At 60.4% G+C, this 20715-nt stretch overlaps 1 protein-coding gene across 2 annotated transcripts in view; it reads right to left on the bottom strand.

Moving 5' to 3' along the window:
- CPNE2 (copine 2) overlaps positions 1 to 20715 on the bottom strand; it is a 46352-nt gene that overhangs the window by 2077 nt on the left and 23560 nt on the right. For both annotated transcript variants that reach the window (XM_070611917.1, XM_070611918.1), the window contains exons 7-14: positions 20386 to 20475; positions 19343 to 19441; positions 18725 to 18811; positions 17259 to 17318; positions 15353 to 15486; positions 13225 to 13279; positions 8656 to 8707; positions 7222 to 7355 (exon numbers count right to left, since the gene is read on the bottom strand). In XM_070611917.1, coding sequence (XP_070468018.1) covers positions 7222 to 7355; positions 8656 to 8707; positions 13225 to 13279; positions 15353 to 15486; positions 17259 to 17318; positions 18725 to 18811; positions 19343 to 19441; positions 20386 to 20475 — 711 coding nt within the window. The remainder of the gene's footprint in view (positions 1 to 7221; positions 7356 to 8655; positions 8708 to 13224; positions 13280 to 15352; positions 15487 to 17258; positions 17319 to 18724; positions 18812 to 19342; positions 19442 to 20385; positions 20476 to 20715) is intronic.

Genomic DNA, 20715 nt, shown 5'->3' with positions numbered 1-20715 from the left:
CTCCCAGCCCACACCCTCTGGCTCCTGCGAGGAAGGTGGCTCTTCTTCCCTAACTGTAGCCAAATCCCGGCCACCTTCCCCACTGCCTCGGCCCCCGCCAGCCTCTCCTCCATCTACACCCTGACCTGGTCGCAGCCCGAAGCACCCAGTGCCCTCGTCCTCCACCGTATCTGCCATCTCAGACACCCCAGCTCGGGGCTGAGGGCCCTGCATTCGGCCGGGCTCTGCCAGTCGCCACACTGTGGGACTCTGGGCAACTCGCTGTGCCTCAGTTTCCTCCCCTGCACAGTGAGAGTGGCTGCACCTCTCAAAAGAGAACACGCCTGCCGCGTGGCCGTGGCGCTAATGGACAGCTGCATCTGTGCAGTCAGGCCACGGCTGGGGAGGGAGATGCGTTCTGGCCAGTGGAGCCCGGGAGCAGCCTCCCCTCTGCCCCCAGTGCATGGAGGCCTGCCATCCTGCTCTGCGACCCTACTGTCCCTGCGAGCACGGCCTCTGAGAGGCCTGGCAGGAGCTAAGCAGGTCAGCTAGGCCAGTGCTTCTGGGGCTGTAGAATTCTGCCAGTAGAGAGTGGACGTGGGGTCACACACGAGACGCAGCCTCGAGTCCTGGCGGGAAGGGGCCTGGTTTGCACAGTTCTTCCATTCTGCAGACCGCCCGGGAGTCTGGTGCTGGTGTGTCTTTATGCCTCTCTGACATCCCTACCCGTCCTTATTCAAGAGAGAGGGCGGGACACTCAGAGTTCAGGGGCGACAGTCTCTAGGCTTAAATATCTTGTACAGTTTGATGTATTTATTTTTATTGTTATTTTCTATTTATAGCAAGTGATAACTGACTTTTCACTCACAGTGGGTTATAAACTTTCTTTATCAAATTAAGAAAAGAACTGAATAATTACTGTGGGCGATAGGTGGCTGTAGTATAAACTGCAAAGGTGGGGTGAGGGAGTGAAGTTCAGGAGAGCTCCCTGGACAATCCTGTGGGCAGAGACCCGGGATGTGAAGCTGGCCGAGACCTCAGTTACACCTCAGCTCTGTCCTTAGCATCCTGTATCCCCTTTTTGAGGAACTCAGTTTTCCCCACCCATAAAAAACCAGAAAAGCTCTTGTAGCCTCATATTCTCTGTTTGGGGCTTTTGCCTTCTAGTCTGACCCTTCTGATTCTCGGGAGAAGAATTTGGGGCCCAGACTAGTCAAGGTCAGGGAGCTAAGGAGGGCAGGACCAAGCCAGACCCCAGGTCAGCACTTGGCTACCATCTCACCCATCTGCTCCCTGCGGAACACACAGAAGACACAAGTGAAGCCCCCTAGGATGCCTCGCTCTCCTGCCTGTCCCCCAAGCACAACTGTGGACAAAAGCAATGAGGTGAGCTTCATGGCGGCATAGACTCCACCACCCTAACCCCCAGCGCCGGGCAGCAGCAGTCCAGCTCTGCCTGCACTGTGCCTTTAAGAGACCAATCCCTTGGCTGGGGATACCTGTTGCTATGGAGACGGCGGCCTGAATCCCTGTACTGGAGGGCTGCTGCCGCCAGGCCCCCATCCCTGGGGTTGGGAGGGCCTCATAAGCCATCCAGACCCTCGTCCCCCCACAGCCCAGCATCGTCCCAGCACCCCTTCCCTAAGTGGTCCTCAAACCCCACTTCCATCCCACCAGAAGTAGTCCAGGGCAGTATGTCCAAGACACCTAAGCTGGCAGGAAGGAAGGCACTGAGAGATGCCTGGCATGAGGAAAGGAAAGAACGCTTGGCGTGGTCAGCAGCCTCACCCTCAGTGGGTGGGACGGTCTCCCCTCTCCTCACAGCCCTCTTGGCTCTCTCCTTTCAGTCAGCCAGGCGCCTACACTAGGAGACGTGGAGAGCCCCGCCTGGGCCTGCCTCCCAGCCTTGGCGCCTTCCTCCCCAGGGAGGTGGGAGCAGACAGGGCCTGCAGTGCCTGGGGGCACCAAGTGACAGGGCAAGGAAGTCTCTGATAACACACAGTGACGGTGAGCAGACAGATGCTCCCTGTCACCCTCACATTGTGGTTCTCCTTGTAGAGATGAGGAGACGGGCTGAGAGAGGCTCAGTGGCCTGCTCAAGGCCTCACAGCCAGGAATGGCAGAGTCTAGATTCAAACCCAAGCCCGGCTGACTCCAAAGTCGGGGCTCTTTCCACAGTGTCCTCCTCACCGCCCGTGGCATCCGTGGCCTGCAGCTGTCTCTCCAATAGTGGGGCCCCGCACCGGGCGCTTTCCACAACCTGTCACCCAGCACCCAATGTCGGAAGGCCTGAGTGTCCAGCAGGGCAGCCCAGACCCATCGTGCTGGACAGTAACCCTTGCTCCTGTGTGCAGCCAGCCAACACACGCCCACCGCCACGTGCCCAGTCTTGGGTCAGCAGCCTGGGCAGTGGAAGTGCAGCTGCCCATCCTGGGTGGAGCCGAGGTTGACCAAGAGCCTCTAAGCTCTGTTACAACCCAGGGGTCCACGGCCCACCCCCCAAGACAGTTTAGAGGGGAGGTGGGAGGGGCTGTGGACGGGGACACTGAAGGGTGGAATCAGGCAGGAGGTGGGAGGGGGTCTGCCGTCCCCACCCACAGTCCTGGTCCACCTCACCCCACGCCTTCCCACCTCCACACCTTCCCCCCTTTACTTCCTTCTGCCTGGCACCCCCTTCCCAGCCACAGCTTCCACTCATCTGAGCTCCTCCGTCCCAGGCAGACGTGGAGGCTCTCCCCAGCCTAAGCTCTGCTCCTACTGCCAGAATCCCGCCTCGGGGAGGGCTCGTCTGGACACCGCCGTCTCCCCCCACACCCCGACAACTCCTTGGGTCGGCCCTGGCACCCTCTTCCGCTTCTCACGGCCCTGACGCCCTGTCCATACTCCAGAAACACAGCCAATCACTGGCAGGTGGAAGCAAAAACCCAAACTCCCAACACATTTCCAGGATGGAGTATCTCTGGCCTGTACGCAGAGGTTCTTCAGGTTTCTAGGGCTGAAAGTAGCTGCTTCCCCTAATGCATTTAACGTGTGATTGGATTTACCAGAAACTGACTTGACCACAGCAGTTCCAGGCAGAGTCGGGGAAGCTGCACTCACTCCCTGGCTTATTTCTGAGAAGCTGGCTGCAAGCACCCTGGGGGTCGGGCGGAGGGTGGGGGACATTCCCAGGGTCCTGGCTGCTTCCCTGCTCCCCTCCACTGGGACACCAGACGCCTAGGTGGCCAACCAGGAGTGGGCCACAGACAGCAAGGCCCAGGTCTTGTGGGCCAGAGCAGAGGGAAGGATGAAGGCCCCATGATGGGAGTCCCCTGGCCCCCCGGAACCTCTTAATGTCCTTCAGTGGCTCCCCACTGCCCTCAAGAGAAAATCCAGATTCCTCACTGGCTTCCAGGGCCCTGCGGGAGCCAGCCTACCTTTTCAACCTCATCTACCCCACGCCCCTCTGACACCACACTCCTTCCTCCAGTTACGCCCACAAGCCATGCCTCCAGGCCTTGGATACACGGTTCCCTCTGCCTGGGACACTCCACGCACACCCACATACACTCATGCATGTGCACGCATACACTTCACGAGACTAACTCTTAAGCATCCTCCGAGTCTCAGCCTGGTTTAATTGCGCGGCGTCACAGCTGCCATTTCCGGCCTGGCTCCCCCTGGGCTGCGGGCTGAGAGGGCAGAGGCATACTGTGCGCATCCTGGTCTCCAGTGCTGCGGAGAATACGTTCGGTAAAGACGTGCTGTGTGAACGAACTGGAGGGCGCGGGCCTGCCTGAAGAGATGCTCGCCCCCGCTCTCAATTTCCTGCACATGGGTGTGGACGCACATGCAGGTGTCTCCGGACAGGGAGGGTGAAGCCACACCAAGTGTTCCCCCAAAAGCAGCTGCACAAAAGCGCCAGTTAATCCATATATTATCTCCTTTTGCCTTGGGCCTAAATGTGCTCAGCGCCACCAAACGCTGGCCCAAGAGGTGTCCCTGGAAGATTCAGCCACCCACATTTATTGAGTGCTTACTGTGTGCCAGGCACTGTGCGGAGCAATCTACATGCTGATCTGGTTGAATCCTCACAACGTTCCTTGAGGCAGCTACTGTTCCATCATGCCCATTGTACAGGTGAGGAGACTGAGATTCAAAGAGCTTAAGCAACCTGCCCTGGGCCACGCAGCCAGGAAGTCGGGGAACCAGGGTTTGAACCAGGTTGATGGGCCTCGGGAGCTTGAGGCTGCACCACCGGGCAGCTCCACCTTCGGTGCACAGTGAGAGGTAGCATGGAGTAAAGAGAGGCAGGAGGTGGAGAAGCGGCTGTGTCTTCTTGGACATCAGAGTGGGAGGGGCCAATAGAGACTGCCTAGCCCTGCTCCTGCAGCCCAGAGATGCTTGCAGATGGCCCAAGGTCACTCAGCTGGGGTGGGTGACAATGCTTCCTGAAGGAGGGGAGCCAGGAGGAGCCCACCTCCCCAGGTTGGGAGGACCAGGCCATGATAAGTGGCCCGGGGTGTGGAAAGGATGAGGACTGGTCACAGGAAGCGCCAAGTTCTCCCCTCTGGGGGGCCCTCAGCAGTTGTTCCCCAGAGCTCAGACACCCTTCCTGGCCTCCCCTGGGGTCCAAGCCCCCTGCAGACCAGGATCCAGCATGCAAAGCCCCCTTCTCCCCCACACCCCATCTCCTGCCCAGTCCTGCCCGACCAGCAGGTGAGAGAGCCCTGCCCCACGGGGCTTCATTCCTGAGCCTGCCCATTCCCTGCCCTCCACAAGAATGCAGGCCTTGTCTCCATCCCTTTGAAAGCTGGCTCAGGCCCAGACCAGACTGGGCGGGACAATGGCCTGGCTGCCCATGGGATCCAAATGGGGTGCAGGCTGAAGGGCTGCCTCTCCTCCGCCCTCTCCTACCAGCCCTGGCCCCGCCCCCAGGAATTAAAAAGAAGCCACTCACAGGCCTGTCCGGTGGCTGTCCCACTCTGGTGGCCCGGACCCTCCCCGCCCCTGGGGCTTTACTGCTCCTATTTGATAAAGGCCTCAGCCCAGAAGGTGGCTTGTCTCAGGCCCGCAGCGCAGCGCCACGACCAGGCTGGCCCAGAGGGGATGGCGCTCCCCGCAGCAGAGACCACCGCCTGCCTTCCTTTCGACCGCACACTGGGTGCCCCCCCTGCTGGTTCCTGGTCCCTGGCGCCTGTGTCCCCTCTGCCAGGGGCTCGTCCCAGAACCTGTGCCACGGTCCTCTCTTGGGCTTCAGGTCTCTCGGGGTGCCAGGTGTTGCGTTAGCTCATCTCATCCTAACGCCACCTCCTCCAGGTAGGGCCTATTAGTATTCCCATTGGACAAACAAGCAAACGGGTTCAGAGAAGTTAAGTGATTTACCCACATCACACAGTAAGGAAGGGACGGGGGCAGCATTTAAACTCTGGCCCCAGGACCCCCTCCTCACAGACCCTCCTCTGCGGCCTCCCGAACACCAGACCATGTCCTGCTGTCCTGCCCTCCCCAGGCCAGCCCTGCTGTCCTCTTCTCTCCCTCTCATGACCCCCGCTTCCATCTTTGCCGCCCCCTCCGGGAAGCCCACCTCCACCTGCCTCGTGACCAGGTGGGAGCCTCCCTCCTCTGGGTGGTCCCAACGGGAGCAGGTCCCTTTCCCTTTGGGAGAGGCCCTAACTGAGCCCCTCCTCCGCCTCCTGAGCCTTGCACAGCGCACTGCCCACAGCAGGGCCAACTTAAATCCATCCATTCCCGGAGCACGACGAGGGCCCAGTGCAGGCCAGCAGGGGTGACAGCCCGGCCCCAGGGCCGAGAGTGCAACAGGGGAGACAAAACAGAGGAGACACGTGGATGTGAAGGAGATGTGGCCACCATCGTCAGAGTCAAGACGGGAATACACAGAGAAGGCCGGGGCATTGACTTCAGATGGGTGGTCAAGGAAGGCCGCTGGGGCTGGCATTCGAGGGGACACTGAGGAAGGGGACAGAGCCAGCCAGGCAGAGAGTCGAAGGAGGACTCTCCAGGCAGAGGAGACAGCAGGTCACAGGCTCAGCGGGGGCAAGCTTGGCACGTCTGAGGGACAGGAGGGAGGTGGGTGGCAGAATGGTCTGGAATGGTTGTCAGTGAAGGAAGGCGTAGGGTAAGGAGAGGAGGTCGCTGAGGAGGGAGAGGCTGGGGAGGAGAACGGGCAGCAGGGCGAGAGCGGTGAGGGTGGCTGCGCAGTCCAGTGAGGGCCGGCGGTGGCCGGGGCAACGGGGCAGCGGGCGGGTTCGGGGTGATATCTCGGATTCAGGGTGGAAAGGACAGTCAAGAAGGGACTTCGGCATTCATGCAGCAACCCCTTCCTTGCAGAGGAGGAAGCCTGGGGAGGGGCAGGGGCTTGTGGGGTCTCCCAGGGGGTGGGAATCAGACCCAAGTCTCAGTGGCAGTCCAGGTTGCACCACCTGGGGCTGGGGGCCGGGATCGCAGCCTCAGCTCGAGCCTGATGCAGGGGACGGGGCACGGGGCCTGGGAAGTGCTACTTGGGGCACTGCCCTTGGGGCAGGGGGAGAAGACCCCCAACTCACGTGGCAGAGTGAGGTCAGGGCAGGTGCTGGTGGAGGGCAGGAGAGGGGGCAAGGTGACCTTTGGTGACTCCAACACTGGCACTGGGCCTGGCCTGGGGGGCAGGGAGAGGACCAGGGATACAGATGCCCAGGACAGCCGTTTGCCAGATATTCCAGATGCCACGCAGCAGCCGTGGCAGCCTCAGGTGGGCCAGGCTCCAGCCTCGCCACTGAGCACCCAGCCAGGGCCTGGCGGCTCTGCAGCCCTCAGTGTCAGATGGGGGCTGTCCTATTGGAACCACGTGGCCCAGAGGGTCAGCTTTAGGGCTGCAGGGACCGCGGTCGCCAGTTTCCATGCGTCTCAGGAGTAATGAGTACCCTCTGCCCTGGGCAGGCCCCACCCACTGACTGCAGCCCTGTTGCCCACCAAGCATGTACAGAGCTGCTGCGTCTGCCTCAAGTCTGTGCTCCAAGAAGCCAGGATAATCATGCTGAGCTTGATCCAACCCTCTTACCATCTTTACAGGTAAACTGAGGCCCAGAGAGAGGCATCTAGGCTTTTAGAACATGGGAAGGCAGAATACCCAGCTGGCCAGGCCCACCGGGGTGGGTGGGGTAGGGAGGATGGGACTCAGTCTGGCCACGGCTCATGACAGGCAGGAGGGCCCAGCAGTGCCAGCCCTGTCCTGCACATCCACGCCGGTGGCTGTCTACTCACCGTGGCCGTCTGCTGCTGCGTGGCCTGGGCCGCAAACCGGGCCACGTGGTTGACGATGGGAGAGAAATTGGTGGGACCGTAGAAGCGGATGTGGGGCAGGCAAGCCGAGTACGCCTGGGCGATGCCGTCCACGCCTGCCTCGGGGAGAAGGGTCTGGGTCATCCCGGTCCTCCCTGCGCCACATCCACTCTCATCCCGACTGCTGACCAAGCGTCTGTTTCACGCTCACCCCAAAGGCCCCTGCCGAGGCCACTGCGGGCTCTGTGAGACTGGAAGCTCCCAGAAGGCAGGGCCAGGGTGGTATAAAGCAAAGAGCCCTGAATGTGGAGTCAGACAGACCTGAGTTCGAATCCTACCTTTGCCACTTCTTAGCTGTGGCACCTGGGGCGAGCTGTCTAATCTTTCCGAGCCCGTTTCCCTGTCTGTCAGTGGGACCGAGAATCCATACCCTTGTCCTGTTGGCCAGAGTAGGTCCCATGGGCTCTTCCCAGAGAAGGGGCGCGGCAAAGCCTGCAGTGGTGCTCTGGAGCATGGGAGGCCATCTGGAGGTCCTTCTGGACATGCTATGGCTTCTGCTCAGGGTTGGGGGTACTGACATGCTTGCACAGCCCCTGCACACAGTAGGTGCTCTGTGAACAGCTGCTGCTCCGAGCCGAAGAACGTCCCCTGCCCTGTGGCCCTGTCCAGACGCCTCTGGCTGGGGAGGAGGTTAACCCACCAGAACCTGGACAGAACGTCTCTGGTGACCTGCTCCAAACCACAGACCCAGCAGAAGTGCAGGGCCATGTTTCCGGCCAACAGATGCCCATGGCTTCTGAGTCTCAGCATTGTCCCCGAGTTGGCAACTTGATGCATTTCCTTTCCAAGTACAAACCTGGCCCAGCTTCAGGGATGCCCAGGGAAGGTCAGTGCTACACTCAGCCAAACCCTAGGCTGCAAGGTGTCACGGCGATAGGGACCACCCTCCTCCACACCCTCCTGGGTCCCCTTCTCCTCCGATAGTTTCTTAACTGACTCTGGGAGGCCCAGGGGTGAGCACAGACACCAAGCTCACTTCCTGCCCCTTCCTCCTCTCCTCACCCCCCAAGAACCCTCAGTCTTTGGGTGCCAAGGCTCCTTGTCGAAGGTAGGGGGTGCAGGGTGGGGCAGGGCCAGGCCCTCCCAGCAAGGGCGGAGGGAGGTGAGAAGGCAAAGGCCCAGAGAGGTGCAGTGATCTCTCCAAGGTCACACTGCCGGGAAAGGGCAGCAGCTGCCTTGCATCCAGGACTGCCTGACTCCAACCTCCAGCTCTTCCCCATCTGTCACTCTGAGCACGTGTGAGGGAGAGGGGATGGGAGAAAAGGACGGAAAGCTGGACTCCGCCCCTCCTCCCCCCAGGGAGATGGCCAGGCCTGGCAGGAACCCAGGGCACATGCAGGTGGACCTGACACTCACCCGAGCAGAAGGGGTTGGTGGGGTTGAAGTTGATGGCAAACTCATGGGAGACCTGAAACACAGAGAAAACGCTGAGCTCACAGCCTCCCGGCCCCAAAACTGTGCCCAGGCCCCAGCCCCACCAGGCCAAGGCTCCCTCTGACGGCACCTCTGCTGCCTGACCCCACTCCCAGGCCAAGGCTCTCCAGACCCCCGCATCTGCTTTTGCCTCCACGGCTGGCTGCTCTGACCCACACGGAGGCCCAACCACCCTCACTTCACAATGGAGGAAAGAGAACATTCCACAGCCCTACAGTCTCTTCTGGGGGGGCAGGGCTGCCTAAGCCTCCTCGATCCACTAGGAGAGTCCCTCAGTGGGACAGAGACGCCTCTGAGGGCGGTGGGCTCAAGGAGCACTTGGAATGCCCTCTGTCACCCACTGTCACTCTGGTGGGGGCTGCAGTTAGTGTCCCACCTCTTTGGGCCCCCAGGGCTTCCCCCCATCTTCACAGTAAGCACAGCGCTGGGAAGAGACGCCCCGTCTGCCAGAGAGACAAGCCGGGGGTGCGCTGACAGCCCAATTAGAGCTGGGCTGGGGGTCAGGAAGCAGAATGGGGCCAGAGAGGGCTGTCACAGGTCCCCGGGGCCCAGCCCCGAGCCCAGGGGGAGCATCAAAGGCTGGCCCCGCACTCTCCCGGATGCCGCTGGGCCCACAATAATCTGGGAACACAGAGGGACCCTAACCAGACACCGTTCAGGGCTGCGGGGGCTCAGGAGAGGCCAGAGCGCAGATGGAGGACCCCCGCTCACCCTTCCTCCCTCTCCCTGCGGTCTCACAGCCAAAACCCCCAGCCAGTCCCCTTCCCACTGCATGCCACACCCCACACTCAGCGCTTTGCAGACATCCCCTCACTCCTACAATGACCCAGGGAGGAAAAGCCAGTTACTACCCATTTTCAGATGATGAAACAGACGAGAATGTTCCCATGGTCTCCATTTACTGAAGGGCAGAGTTGGGGCTAGAACTGGGATCCGGCTGCCTCCTGGGCTGCCCTTCCATGAGCCCACGAACCTCAGAAGGTGTTCCCCTCACGCGGGTTTTAAATTAGGAGGATGAAGAGGTCTCAGGGAGCCTCTGCCCAGTGAGAGCTTCAGTCTGGGCACAAACAATCCCAGACAGGCTCTTCAGCTCGGAGACACCACAGTGGGGGTGCTGGGAAATCCCACCAAGTCCAACATCCCCATTTTGCCAGTAAACAAGATGAGGCCCAGAGAGGGGAAGCCAGGTGCCAAGGTCACACAGCAGAACAGGCCTGAGACCCGAGCTCCTCATGCCTCCAAAGGGGTTGGACTCCCAGCCTTGGAGAGCCCTGCTGGACCAAGAGGGGAGGGGCTCGAGCAGGGGAGTCCGCCCTGTCCTGTGAGTGGCGGCTGGCCTGAGGCGAAGACCCCTGGCTGTTCTGGGGAATGCGCGTTTGCTCTTTGCTCCCACAGCTGAGAGCTGGCCTGAAGCCAGTCCCCTGATGTCCCTCTTGGGCCCTGTCCCTGCCCAGGGGCCTCTTCACCCTGTACCCAGTCTGGGCTCCAGGTGTGGGGACTGGAGGTCCTTGTTGCCATGGCAACTTCATGAGCCTCTATAGAGACGAACAGGGGGGCTTGTACGGAGGGGGCTGAGAGAGGAAAATGGTTGCCAGGGAAACGGGCCTCCCTTGGGCCAATGACTTCCCACAAAATCAGATTTTAGGAGATTTTAGAGACCAAGGGGGAGAAGCTCCCTCCTGAAAGGGATGGATTAATATTCGGCTTTCTCCGCCACCCAATCTCTTCATTCCCCACTCTTTGCCCTCTTCCTTTGCAGGAGGGCCTGGAGGTCAAGTGGGTGGGCCATAGGGGTCACCCATCCACCCCGAGGGCTCTCAGGTCCTGTGCTCCAGCAGCTCCATTTCACAGGTGGGAAACCTGCGGCTCAGAAGGGCCGGGGAACACCCAGGTCCCACAGTGAGCCCACAGAGCCAGGACTGGACCTGAGGCACAAGGGGCCGTGTTGCCCACGGCAGCCCAGCCCCCTCCCACGCTTGCTGCCTTGGTTTCCCCGAGACACGCCAGCAAACAGGACAAGCTTCCTGGAGGCCACGCCAAGCCGATTAGGGGCCCCTGGGGACCGGCCAGCCACAGGTCTTTGTCCTGGGGCTCCCTGCTGCCTTCTGACAATCAGTGGCCCCGTTCATCCCACCTGGCGGCCCTGTCCTGTGGTCAGTGAGTTAATTAAGAGGCCACTCCCTGTGGCCCTGGCAGGGGCAGGGCAGAGGAGGGGGGCACAGAGGGAGCTGAAGGGATCTCAGAGTGACCATCCTCTCGGAACCTCAGTTTCCCCATCTGTAAAGTGGGGAGAGTCATAAACTGTGCTCTTCCCCTCCCCAGACCTTTGTCCGAACCCTTCCTTCTGCCCGGTCCCTCTCTGCATTGGGGTAACTCTGCTCACTTGACGGTCCCAGCCTTCATGCCATCACCTCAGGGACAGGCTTCTGAGTCCCTCGGCCACCGGGCAGGGCAGGGATCCTCTCTGGGCTCACGGCGCCCAGGGCCAGGGAAAACTGAGGTCCCAAGGACAGGCAGCCGAGGGGCACGCTCCTTCTAGCTCCTTCCAGCTCCCCATCCTCAGAGAACCAACACCTCTGTCTGCTCAGGCCGCTGGGCCCCAGATTCACTGTCGACAGATAAGTACTGCACACCACATGTGAGCCAGGAGCCAGGACACACTGAGCAACCAAGTGCCCCCGAGCGCTGAGCCCTGGAGGGAGATGATCAACACGCACAGCAACACATACAGAAGTGACCAGAGCTCCACAAGGACGGTGCGGGCAGGGAGGCGGGGCCCCACGTGAGCCCGCTCAGGGAAGGCCTCCCCGAGGGGATGACCTCTCGGCTGAGAAGTGATGTGGGAAGTCAGTGAAAGAGAACCACAGGCCAAGAGACCATGTGCAAAGGCCCTGAGGTAGGAATGAACAGAAGGTTCAAGTGGCAGCAGCAAGACGAGTTAGAATGGGAGGGGGTGAGGGGCCTGGCGGGCAGGCCGGGCAGGCTCTTGCGGCAGCGGGAGGTGGGGCTGAGCCCGGTTCCAGCATCCCTCCTGGCACCGCCGAGCACGCCAGCCCCGCCAAGCCCCAGCCTCCCCAGAGCTGCCCTGTGACATTTCCAAGGAGCTTTTTGCGCAAGAAAACGTCTCATTCAGCCAGAGTTCTTTGAAAGCTGGCTGGTGTCCTAGCAACGGGCTCTTGCTGGGCCTGGCCGCACCAGCCCGCCCTGCCCCCAGCGGCATTGCCATGTCTGCCCAGAGCCCCAGCTGTAGGCCCGCAGGATCCTGTCCCCCCCATACAATGGCCAGCAGGCCACTCCCTGAAATTCCAGATGAAAATCATCCTCCCCGGAGAGGAGGCGAGGGGAGCGCTCACTCTGGAAACGGCATGTGGACAGCAGGGCAGACGATCGGGGGCACTGGCTAAGACAGACCTGCAGATTTAGGAGCCTCTGTGCCCGCAGCCCCTGGCTCCTCATCAGAGAGGCGGCAGATTCTGAGAATAAACTTTAGAGTCCGTCTGCCCAGTTGGAACCCAGGCTCCCCGTTGTGAACATGACCTTGGGCCAGTCACTCCAGCCTCTGTTTTTTCACCTATAAAATGGACATCTCTCCATCCCCCCATCCTGCCTGCCCTCACCCCAGCCAGTCCCCGATCAGCAGCCAGAGTGGGCCTTCAAACATGCCAACTGGATTATGACACCCCTCGTGGACCCTGCAGCGGCAGCCTGTTGCTCTTTAATACGTGTTTGAGGCCCTGCCTGGCTGGCCCCTCTCCCAGCCGCATACCTCTCCATCCTGCCCACCTTCCATGGCGAATCCATCATGCCCACTTTCTTTCAGTTTCTCCAACTCCCCCTGCTCCCTCAGCCTCCCAGACTTTGCACAGAATGTTCTCTCTGCCCTGAACACTCTCCCTGCCCCATCACCACCCCCGGTCCCTCTGCAAACTCCTACTTTCCCTTTCCCTCTTGGCTCGGACCTTGCCTCCTCCAGGAAGCTTTCCCTGATACCCCAGGCCAGAAGGGTCCTCTTCTGGGCTCCTCCCAGGCCCGTGCTACCCCATCTCAGCACTGATGACCCTGCCTGTCTTCAGGGTTGCCAGATGGAATACAGGATGCCCTGTTCAATTTGAATTTCAGATAAACAAGGCATAGTTTTTAGTATAAGTATGTCCCAGGCAATGTTTAGAACACACTTATACTTAAAAACCTTGTTTATCTGAAATTCAAACTGAACTGGGTGTGCTGTTTTTATATGCTAAGCTAGCATCCTACTTGTTTTCCCCACCTGACTCGGGTACCAGGGGGCAGAGGCCACAACTGTCCTGCCCCTTGTTATCGCCCCGGTGCTTGCGTGAGGCGCCGGCTGAGAAACAGGTGTGGGGTCGAGGGAAACGCAGAGAAGGCAGAGCAGCTGCAGCCCCAGCGCCAGCCCTTTCCAAAGCAGACCCCGGAGAGGCCGTCCACGTGAACCCCATCTCCACCAAAAGAGAAGAGGCCGGCCTCACTCACCTTCCAGTCTGGGGGTAACTGGGCCCCAAAGCCCAGAGCCGGAAACATCTTGTCACTGATCAGAGAGAGGAGGAGAAACTGTGAGACAGCTGGACAGGGCCTCACCTTCCACGCCCCCCTCACCCCCCCAGGGCTCGGCCCACTCTGCCTTGCACACCCCCAAGGACAGAAAGACAAAGCTCACCACCCCTAGAAAAAGCTCTGTTCAATGAGCTGAGCCCAAACCCACCTCTGGGCACCTGGTGACCCCATCTGCACCTGTGGCAGACATTGCTAATCAACCACAGCACTTCTAACCAATGGGCCTGGGTGCAGCTTCTAGATCCTTCTCAAACTGAGACCTCGGGCAGCCACTAAACCAAGATCGTGGTGGACGTGAAATGGACTGCCTGTCTCTTGACCTCCCTTTTATGGCTTGGAAGAACTGTCCTAAAATGAGAACTCTGGCTTAGCACTCAAGGCCCTTCATCATCGGGCCCCACAGCCTAGTCTCATCTCCTTCCACCTGTTGTCCCTCACAACCTACTCCCCTAGCCCTGGCCACTTGCTGTCCCCAAACACACAGGGCACCTTCACACTCCAACTTCAATCCTGTCGTGTCCCCTCCTGAAACACCTCTCCTCAATCTGTTCCCCATGGCAAACTCCTACTCATCCTCCAAGGCCCAGTTCAAATGGTCCCTGATACCCCAGGATGCTGCTCTCTTTGGTGCTCCCACAGCTCCTGCCTCACGTGTAAACTGGTGTCTCGGGACTGCGGTGATTTCTTCCCCTTGAGGAGGGCTTCCCCGAGGGCAGGGACCCTGTCACATCTGTTCATTAGTTCAACAGCTATTTATCGAGGCTCCCCCTGGCGTGTGGAGGACAAACCGTCAGGGGCCAGGGCAGAACAGGGGGCCAGTGAGGAGGCTACTGAAGCGGTCTGGGCAGGAGGTGATGGTGCTCCAGCAGGCTGGGAGCAGTGAGGTGGGAGCAGAGGTTGGATTCAAGGATGTTTTGGAAGGATCTGCTGAAAGGAAGAGGGAGGAGATGCGGGAAAGGAGTGAAGGCTTCTGGGGAGTGGTGCTGCCTCTCAGTGGGATGGCGAGAGGGACAGGGAGAGGGGCAGGAGCAGGGCAGGGCTCCAGTGCTCGCTCGGCGGGGCCTTGCTCAGTCTGAATGCCCGTGAGAAGGCTCAGCGAGAGGGCTGAGGGGGCAGCTGGAGCAGCGACAGCAGGCTCCCCGACCCGACCACGCAGATGGGACTTCCACCTCCCTTGCTCTGCATGTCCTACTTCTTTTAATGTGGCCTGGGATCACAGCCGCCCCTTAGGCCCTGAGCCTCCTGGGAGTCAGAGGATGGTCCTCAGGCTGCCTCTCTCGAGGAGGCCAAGTGCACACAGGATCCCCGAGTCTGCTCTCGTTCCTGCCAGGTCTCTGGCATCGGCACCTTCCTCCTCTGCTCCCCATGTGTTGGCCTCCTGGTCACTCCACCCTCCGACCTGGAGGTCCCAAGGAGCACCACCTGTGACAATGACGCCACAACCCTCAAGTGACTCCTGGATCCTCCAGGGCTCTCTGGACTTCGCATCTGGCCCATGCTGTTGGCGGCCACACCCTCTTCACAGCTGTCTGTCCCTGCCTTTCCACCGTCCCCACCCGAAGTCCTCCAGGAAGCATGGCGGGCAGGGAAGAGGCTGCTCCTCTGAGGTTCCCAACAGGAGCGAGGCTGTCAGGCCGTGAGGACCCGGGCCCAGGAACGAGAATGTCTGGCTTCCAGTCCTCCTGATCCATGTGACTCTGAACAAATTCTCCACCCCACCCTGGGCCTCCATCTCCTCCGCTCTGAAACGAGAGCTTGCAGCAACAGCAAAGCAGTGTCACCTTCTATCTTGACTCATTCCCTTACTGGCTATTTGGTGTGCTTTGTGGAGAAGGACCCCGTGTGGATCTGGGCTCGGTAGGTAAGAGTTCAGCAATCGATTAGCAATGTCTGCTACAGGGATCAGAATGGGCAATAATGGCACATATGCCATGTGCTGGCCATTCCTAAATTTGGTGATCTCTGGGTCCCTTCTACCTTTGACAGAATGAGCTTCTCAGGCTGGACGGAACCCGAGCTGACCTTCAGAGTCCCTCCCCAAGCTTACCTGTCATAATCCTGGATGATCTGCCCGACAGCCCAGATGGCTGACAGGTATTCGTTGGTGCCCATGGGGTTGATATAGTGCAAAGAGGACGGGTCAAGGGGATTCCCGTTGGAGGCTGTGAAGTCTATCCCAACCTGCAGAGTGGGGAAAAAGGCCCCCCAGTATGGCCAGAGACCCCAGCTCTCTATCTTACCCCCAGGGATCAGAGAGGCTGACGGGACATGGGAAGACCTGAAACCTGGAAACTGTCTGATTGTATTACTCCTCTGGCTCTAATGCCATCTGTGGCTCCCTATTGCCCAAGCATAAAGTCTATGGCCCAGATGTGACACAAGGCCAACTTACAGCCTCTAATTCCTTTCTCCCCCCACTGTCACTACCCACCCACTTATCTGTTCCCATTTCCAGGCCTTTATTCATAAGGTTCCTCTGCATGAAGAGCCAGGCCATCTTTTCTCCCTATCCAGTTCTCCTCCATCTTTTAGGCCCAATTCAAATGCCACTGCCCCAGTAAAGCCTCCCCAGATGCCTCGCTGCCACCCCAAGCCATCTCCCCACCATCCCTCAGACCCAGGGGCCCTGGACCTGGTGCTGCCTGGTCGGGCAGGGCCGGCTCCCCACCAGACTCATCGCAGGCCAGACCCCTGCCTCCAAGGAGCCAGGTCCAGGGCTGGGCACAGAGCGCCGGGCTGGTGCTCCACAGGGACTGGGGCGACGCGTGGGCAGGGACCCGGGCTCCACTGCTCTCTCAACCCAAGAGAAGCCTAGCCCAACCCCAGAGGAGCCGCACGGAGCCTCGGCCAGGACTGCACAGCAGCGGCGTTAGGAGAGGGACCCAGGGCAGAGCCGGCCGCCTTGGAACTTGGTGACCGTGGGCTGAGGCTGCTCCCCAAGGTCAGGGTGGCATGTCCTAGTCCTCCAGGGACCCCTGCAGGGCGCAGGCTAGAGCATGGCACACGGGAGGTGCTCAGTACGCATTTGCTGAATGACACCCGCACACAGGAGGAACAGGAGGGCCCGGCCTCTCTGTGGGGGAGGGGAGGGGCTGTGGACCAGCGGGGCTAGAGGTCAACAAGGCCAATCCCCTGGCTCCACATAGTCCTGCAGACGGCCTGCAGCCCCCATGGGATACAGAGGTGCTGAGGGAGAGTGCTGAGGCAAGACAGGAGGTGGGCCAAGCCTGGGACCCCAGCAGGCCTCCCGCTGGGCCTGGGCCTTCCCTCCGGGTGAGCCACAAAAGACCAGGTAAACGGGGCACACTCCAGGTCCCGGGCAGAGGGACAGTCCATTCTTTCAAGCAGCATGTGCTGAGCACCTGCTTCCTGCCGGGACCGTGCAATGTGCTGAGCCCGGAGCCGAAACAAGACAGTCCTGCCCTGAGGGCACTCAGTCTAGTGGGTGGACCAACAGGCACCAGCGAGAAATACTCAAGATCATTTCAGAGTGCCCTGAAGACAGTGAAATAGGAGAAGCGACAACGAGGAACTGGAGGCATCGGGGGAGGTGACAAGGAGGTGACCGCTGTGCCACGGCCTGAAGGATGGCAGCGCGGCAGCCAGGAGAAGGTACCGGGGAAGAGCGTTCCAGGCAGAGGGAACAGCAAATGCAACGCCCGAGGACAGACGAGCCTGGCACGCTGGGGGACAGTGAGGACCAGTGTGGATGGAGCCGAGGGAGCCGGGAGGAGGGGGTGGCAGGCGAGGTGAGGCAGGAAGGCCTGTGGCCAGTGAGGAGGAATCTGGCTTTTTTCCTTCTGTAGGGGTGTAGCCTGCGATGCTCCGAGGCCTGGGGGCCAGGCCCTGACCTGCCGCTGAGCCCTGACTCAGGCCCGTCGGCCTCTGCCCTCTCCTCTGGGCCACACCCCCCTCGCCCTGGCAGGATGCTGGGGGTGGCGGGGGAGCCTTACGGTGAACATGAGCTGGCAGCCTCCCAGGATGTAGTCCAGGAAGGAGTAGTCTCGGCTTATCTGGAAGAAAGTGGGGGATGAGGGAGCCACCCTGCACCTGCGGGCTAGCCCTCCGCCTGGCCACACTCCACCAAGGACCTGAGAGCTGCTGCTGTCAGCCCTGAAACCTCCCTAGGGTCAAGGAGGCCCAAGGGCAGACGGACAGGATCTGATGACCACAAACCCAGATCTCTGTGGAACCAGGCACTCAGAGCAACGGTTCCCAGCGGGCGGGGGGCACACAGACACAGACGCAGCGCGACGCCAGGCAGGGTCCCAGGGCCCAGCGGCAAGCACACCCACCAGTTACATGGCTCGGAAAGCTGCGACTGGTGGCTCTTCACTGGGAAGCCCTCTCGAGCCCTCGCCAACCTCCACTTTCAACAGAGCGGCCGGGCCTCTGGCCCAAGGCCTTCTGCTATAAATTAACAAAGCTGCTAAAACACTGCGTTTGTTTTGATGCTCTTTGCTTCCTTCTGGCAAAGGATATTGGCCTTCCAATTTTGGTGGAGTTATAAGGGTTCCTTTCAAAATAAATGTATTTAAGTAAAAAAAAGAAACCAGAATGAGGGGAGGAGGCAGGCTGATTATAACAAAAAATAAGTATGGCAGTGCCCAGAACCGTGAAAGCGGGATGTGAAGGACAGGTTTCAGAAACAAGGCCCCGAAATCACGATGCTGCAACCGACAGCTCACTTCCTCGGCGCGCCTGGGTGTGGGACCCCACCGGACGCTCACACGGACGCCGTTCGACAGCGCCGCCTCCAGACCAGGACACAAGGCCTGGGGTCCCGGCCCGCCAGCTGGCAGAGGGAGTGCCAGGACTCACTTGGAACCTTCCGGCCCAGCGCCCGGCTCTCGCTGCCATGGCCCAGGTGGCTCCCTTAACATCCCGCCCAACTCCGCCAGATGCCTGGCTCCCAGGTATCGGGGGTCCTGGCCCCTGACCTCTGCTGTGTGCATTTGCTGCCTTGCTGGGCCTCAGCGGCCTCGGCTACCCCACGGGAGTCACGGTTACCCGAGCCCTCACTGATGTCGCTGCCAGAGGACAGGGTGCCCCCACCGACGTCCTCTGCCCCCGGGATGCCCACCATGCAATGGACGAGCCACCAGCCTGGGGAGCAGCCACTCTCTACAGTGACCTCCAACCAGGAGAGGGCCCGGGAGGTCATCTCGTGACCTCCGCACAGGAACGTGATAGGAGACTAACCCTTCATGCTCGACCTCGTTAACACCCCCATCCTCCAGATGAGGAAACTGAGGCCCAGAGAGGCTAGGCTCAGGAGGTCACAGAGCCAGGACACGGCAGAACCAGGATCTGCACCCACGCCCCGCTGGCTCCATTCCCGATGAGACAGCTCTGTCCATCTCTTCTGCGTGACCCCTGCCCGTGCGACCCCTGCCCTGTTCCCGCCCCCGCCGCCCACCTTGCAGGAACGCAGGATGATGATGCCCGAGTTTTTATAGTTCTTTTTTTTCTTCTGCTTCTTGGGGTTGATGCACTCGAACTCCAGCTGGGCAACACAGGAGAGAAAGGCAAGCTCAGCTCAGGGCTTCCACGGGGACTGACCCTCCCCCGGGCCCCAGAATCCCCTCCACAGCATTGACCAGGGCCAGCACGCCTCCTCCAGGAAGCCTTCCTGGACGTCCACACCAGAAATGGTTCCTGTCACCCTGGGCTCACACCAGGCTGTGCCTGCCCAAGGTGGGCGGCTCTGCATCTGTCCCCACCCCAGACAACCCACCTACATCCTGTCTACTCATGCACCCAGAACTGTCACCCAGGACCCAGCTCCTTGGGGTGAGTTTAATGGATAGCTCCTGAGGGCTCACCATGTGCCAGGCACTTTACCAGTGTCATCTCATTTAATTCCCACTCTACTCCTCTGCCCCTATTTGACAGGTGGGGAAACTGAGGCTCAGAGAGAACGACTGTCTTGCTTAAGGTCATACAGAGACAGGTGGGGTCTGAGCCCCTGATTCAAAACCTGTGCCCATTCCCATGCCCTGCTGAGGTCTTGGGGTCCCGCAGGCACCCAGCTCACCGGGACGCCATCCCGAGCAGCACACATCTGTGACACTGAGGTCTGGAACTCGCCGATGAAGTCGTGGCCTCCATCGTTGTCATAGTCGTAGCACATGACCTGGGTGGGTCCAGTGAGGTCACCCCAGAGCTACCCCCCGAAGCAGTGCTCTCCAGCCCCTCTCAGCTTCCTGAGCAGACCCCATGTCTTCGTTTTGGTGGTGCCTCCCTCTCCCCCCAGCATCTGCCTAGCTGGCCTGGGATCACGGTGTTACCTCCTGAACTGCCTCCTACAGGAAGCCTTCCAGGATTGCTGGAAAAAGAAGAAAGCGTGCCCACCCCACCAACAGAGGCTGTACCCTCTGGTGCAGGAAGCTCGACTCCTCACACACCTGTCACTCAGCTTGCCATCTGTCTTGGGTTGTGGCCCACTTGGCCTCATAGGCCACGGCCTGGAGCTTCTTTTAGATGTTTTTTCCCCTGAGATGGGCACAAAACCCCCCAGCTTTGCATGCTAACTCAGCTGCAGTGACACTCCTAGGAGGAAGGCAGGTATTTTCGTACCCATTCCATTGTACTGATGGGTAAACCGATGCCCTGAGAGGGAGACCCAAAGCCTCAAAGTGGCAGTCCAGACTCAGCTGTCCTGGAACCCTGTTTGGGGATCCCGCCCTGGCCTGGCCGCCTCGCTGCCCCCATCTGCTCAGACATGGCCCCTGAGGACTGAGGGCTTTTGGAGACCAGGAGTCATGGTCTTCATCACAGCGACAGCGCCTGGCCATTTCCAGGCGTTTCCGCATCCAGTGCCTCAGCTAGTAGCACCGCAGCCCTCGGGAAGGAGGCAGGCGCCATTCTGTGCCCGTCTCAGAGAAGGGCCCGCAGAGACGGGGGCCCTGCCCAGATCACTCAGAGGGTCAGGCAGACCTGGGACCAGGACCGGGCCCCGCCCCGCGGTGGGTGCTCTTCCTGTCTTAATAAGAAAGAGCTCTGCTAAGGCCCCCCCCCAGGAAGCCTCAGGCAGACGGGGCGGGAGGCTGGAGCCAGAAGGGTGGGGAGCCCCCTCACCTGGACGGGCTTCTCCATGTCCCCATCACACAGGGACACCAATGGCACAGTGAACGGTTTCCACACGGGGTCCAGCGTGTACTTGATCACCTGCAGGACAGTGAGGGGCGAGGGTGGGCTCAGGCCCAGAGGCAGCAGTGCTCTGGGGTCGGGCCAGCCCAGTGGGGATGGGGTGGCAAGACGGAGAGGCCCACAGCCACGCTTCTGGGGATGGAAGTGAGCATCCCCGTGGCCAGGAGGGAACAAGTCCTTTGGGCGCCATCATGGGTTTTCCTGCGCACTGCACGGCTGTGACTGCACAGCCCCATCCTGCGCTGTGGGGGTGGCCCT

Source organism: Equus przewalskii, chromosome 3, assembly GCF_037783145.1.
Source record: "Equus przewalskii isolate Varuska chromosome 3, EquPr2, whole genome shotgun sequence".
In the NCBI taxonomy this organism is placed as follows: domain Eukaryota; kingdom Metazoa; phylum Chordata; class Mammalia; order Perissodactyla; family Equidae; genus Equus; species Equus przewalskii.
This window is presented reverse-complemented; position numbering and strand designations above follow the sequence as displayed.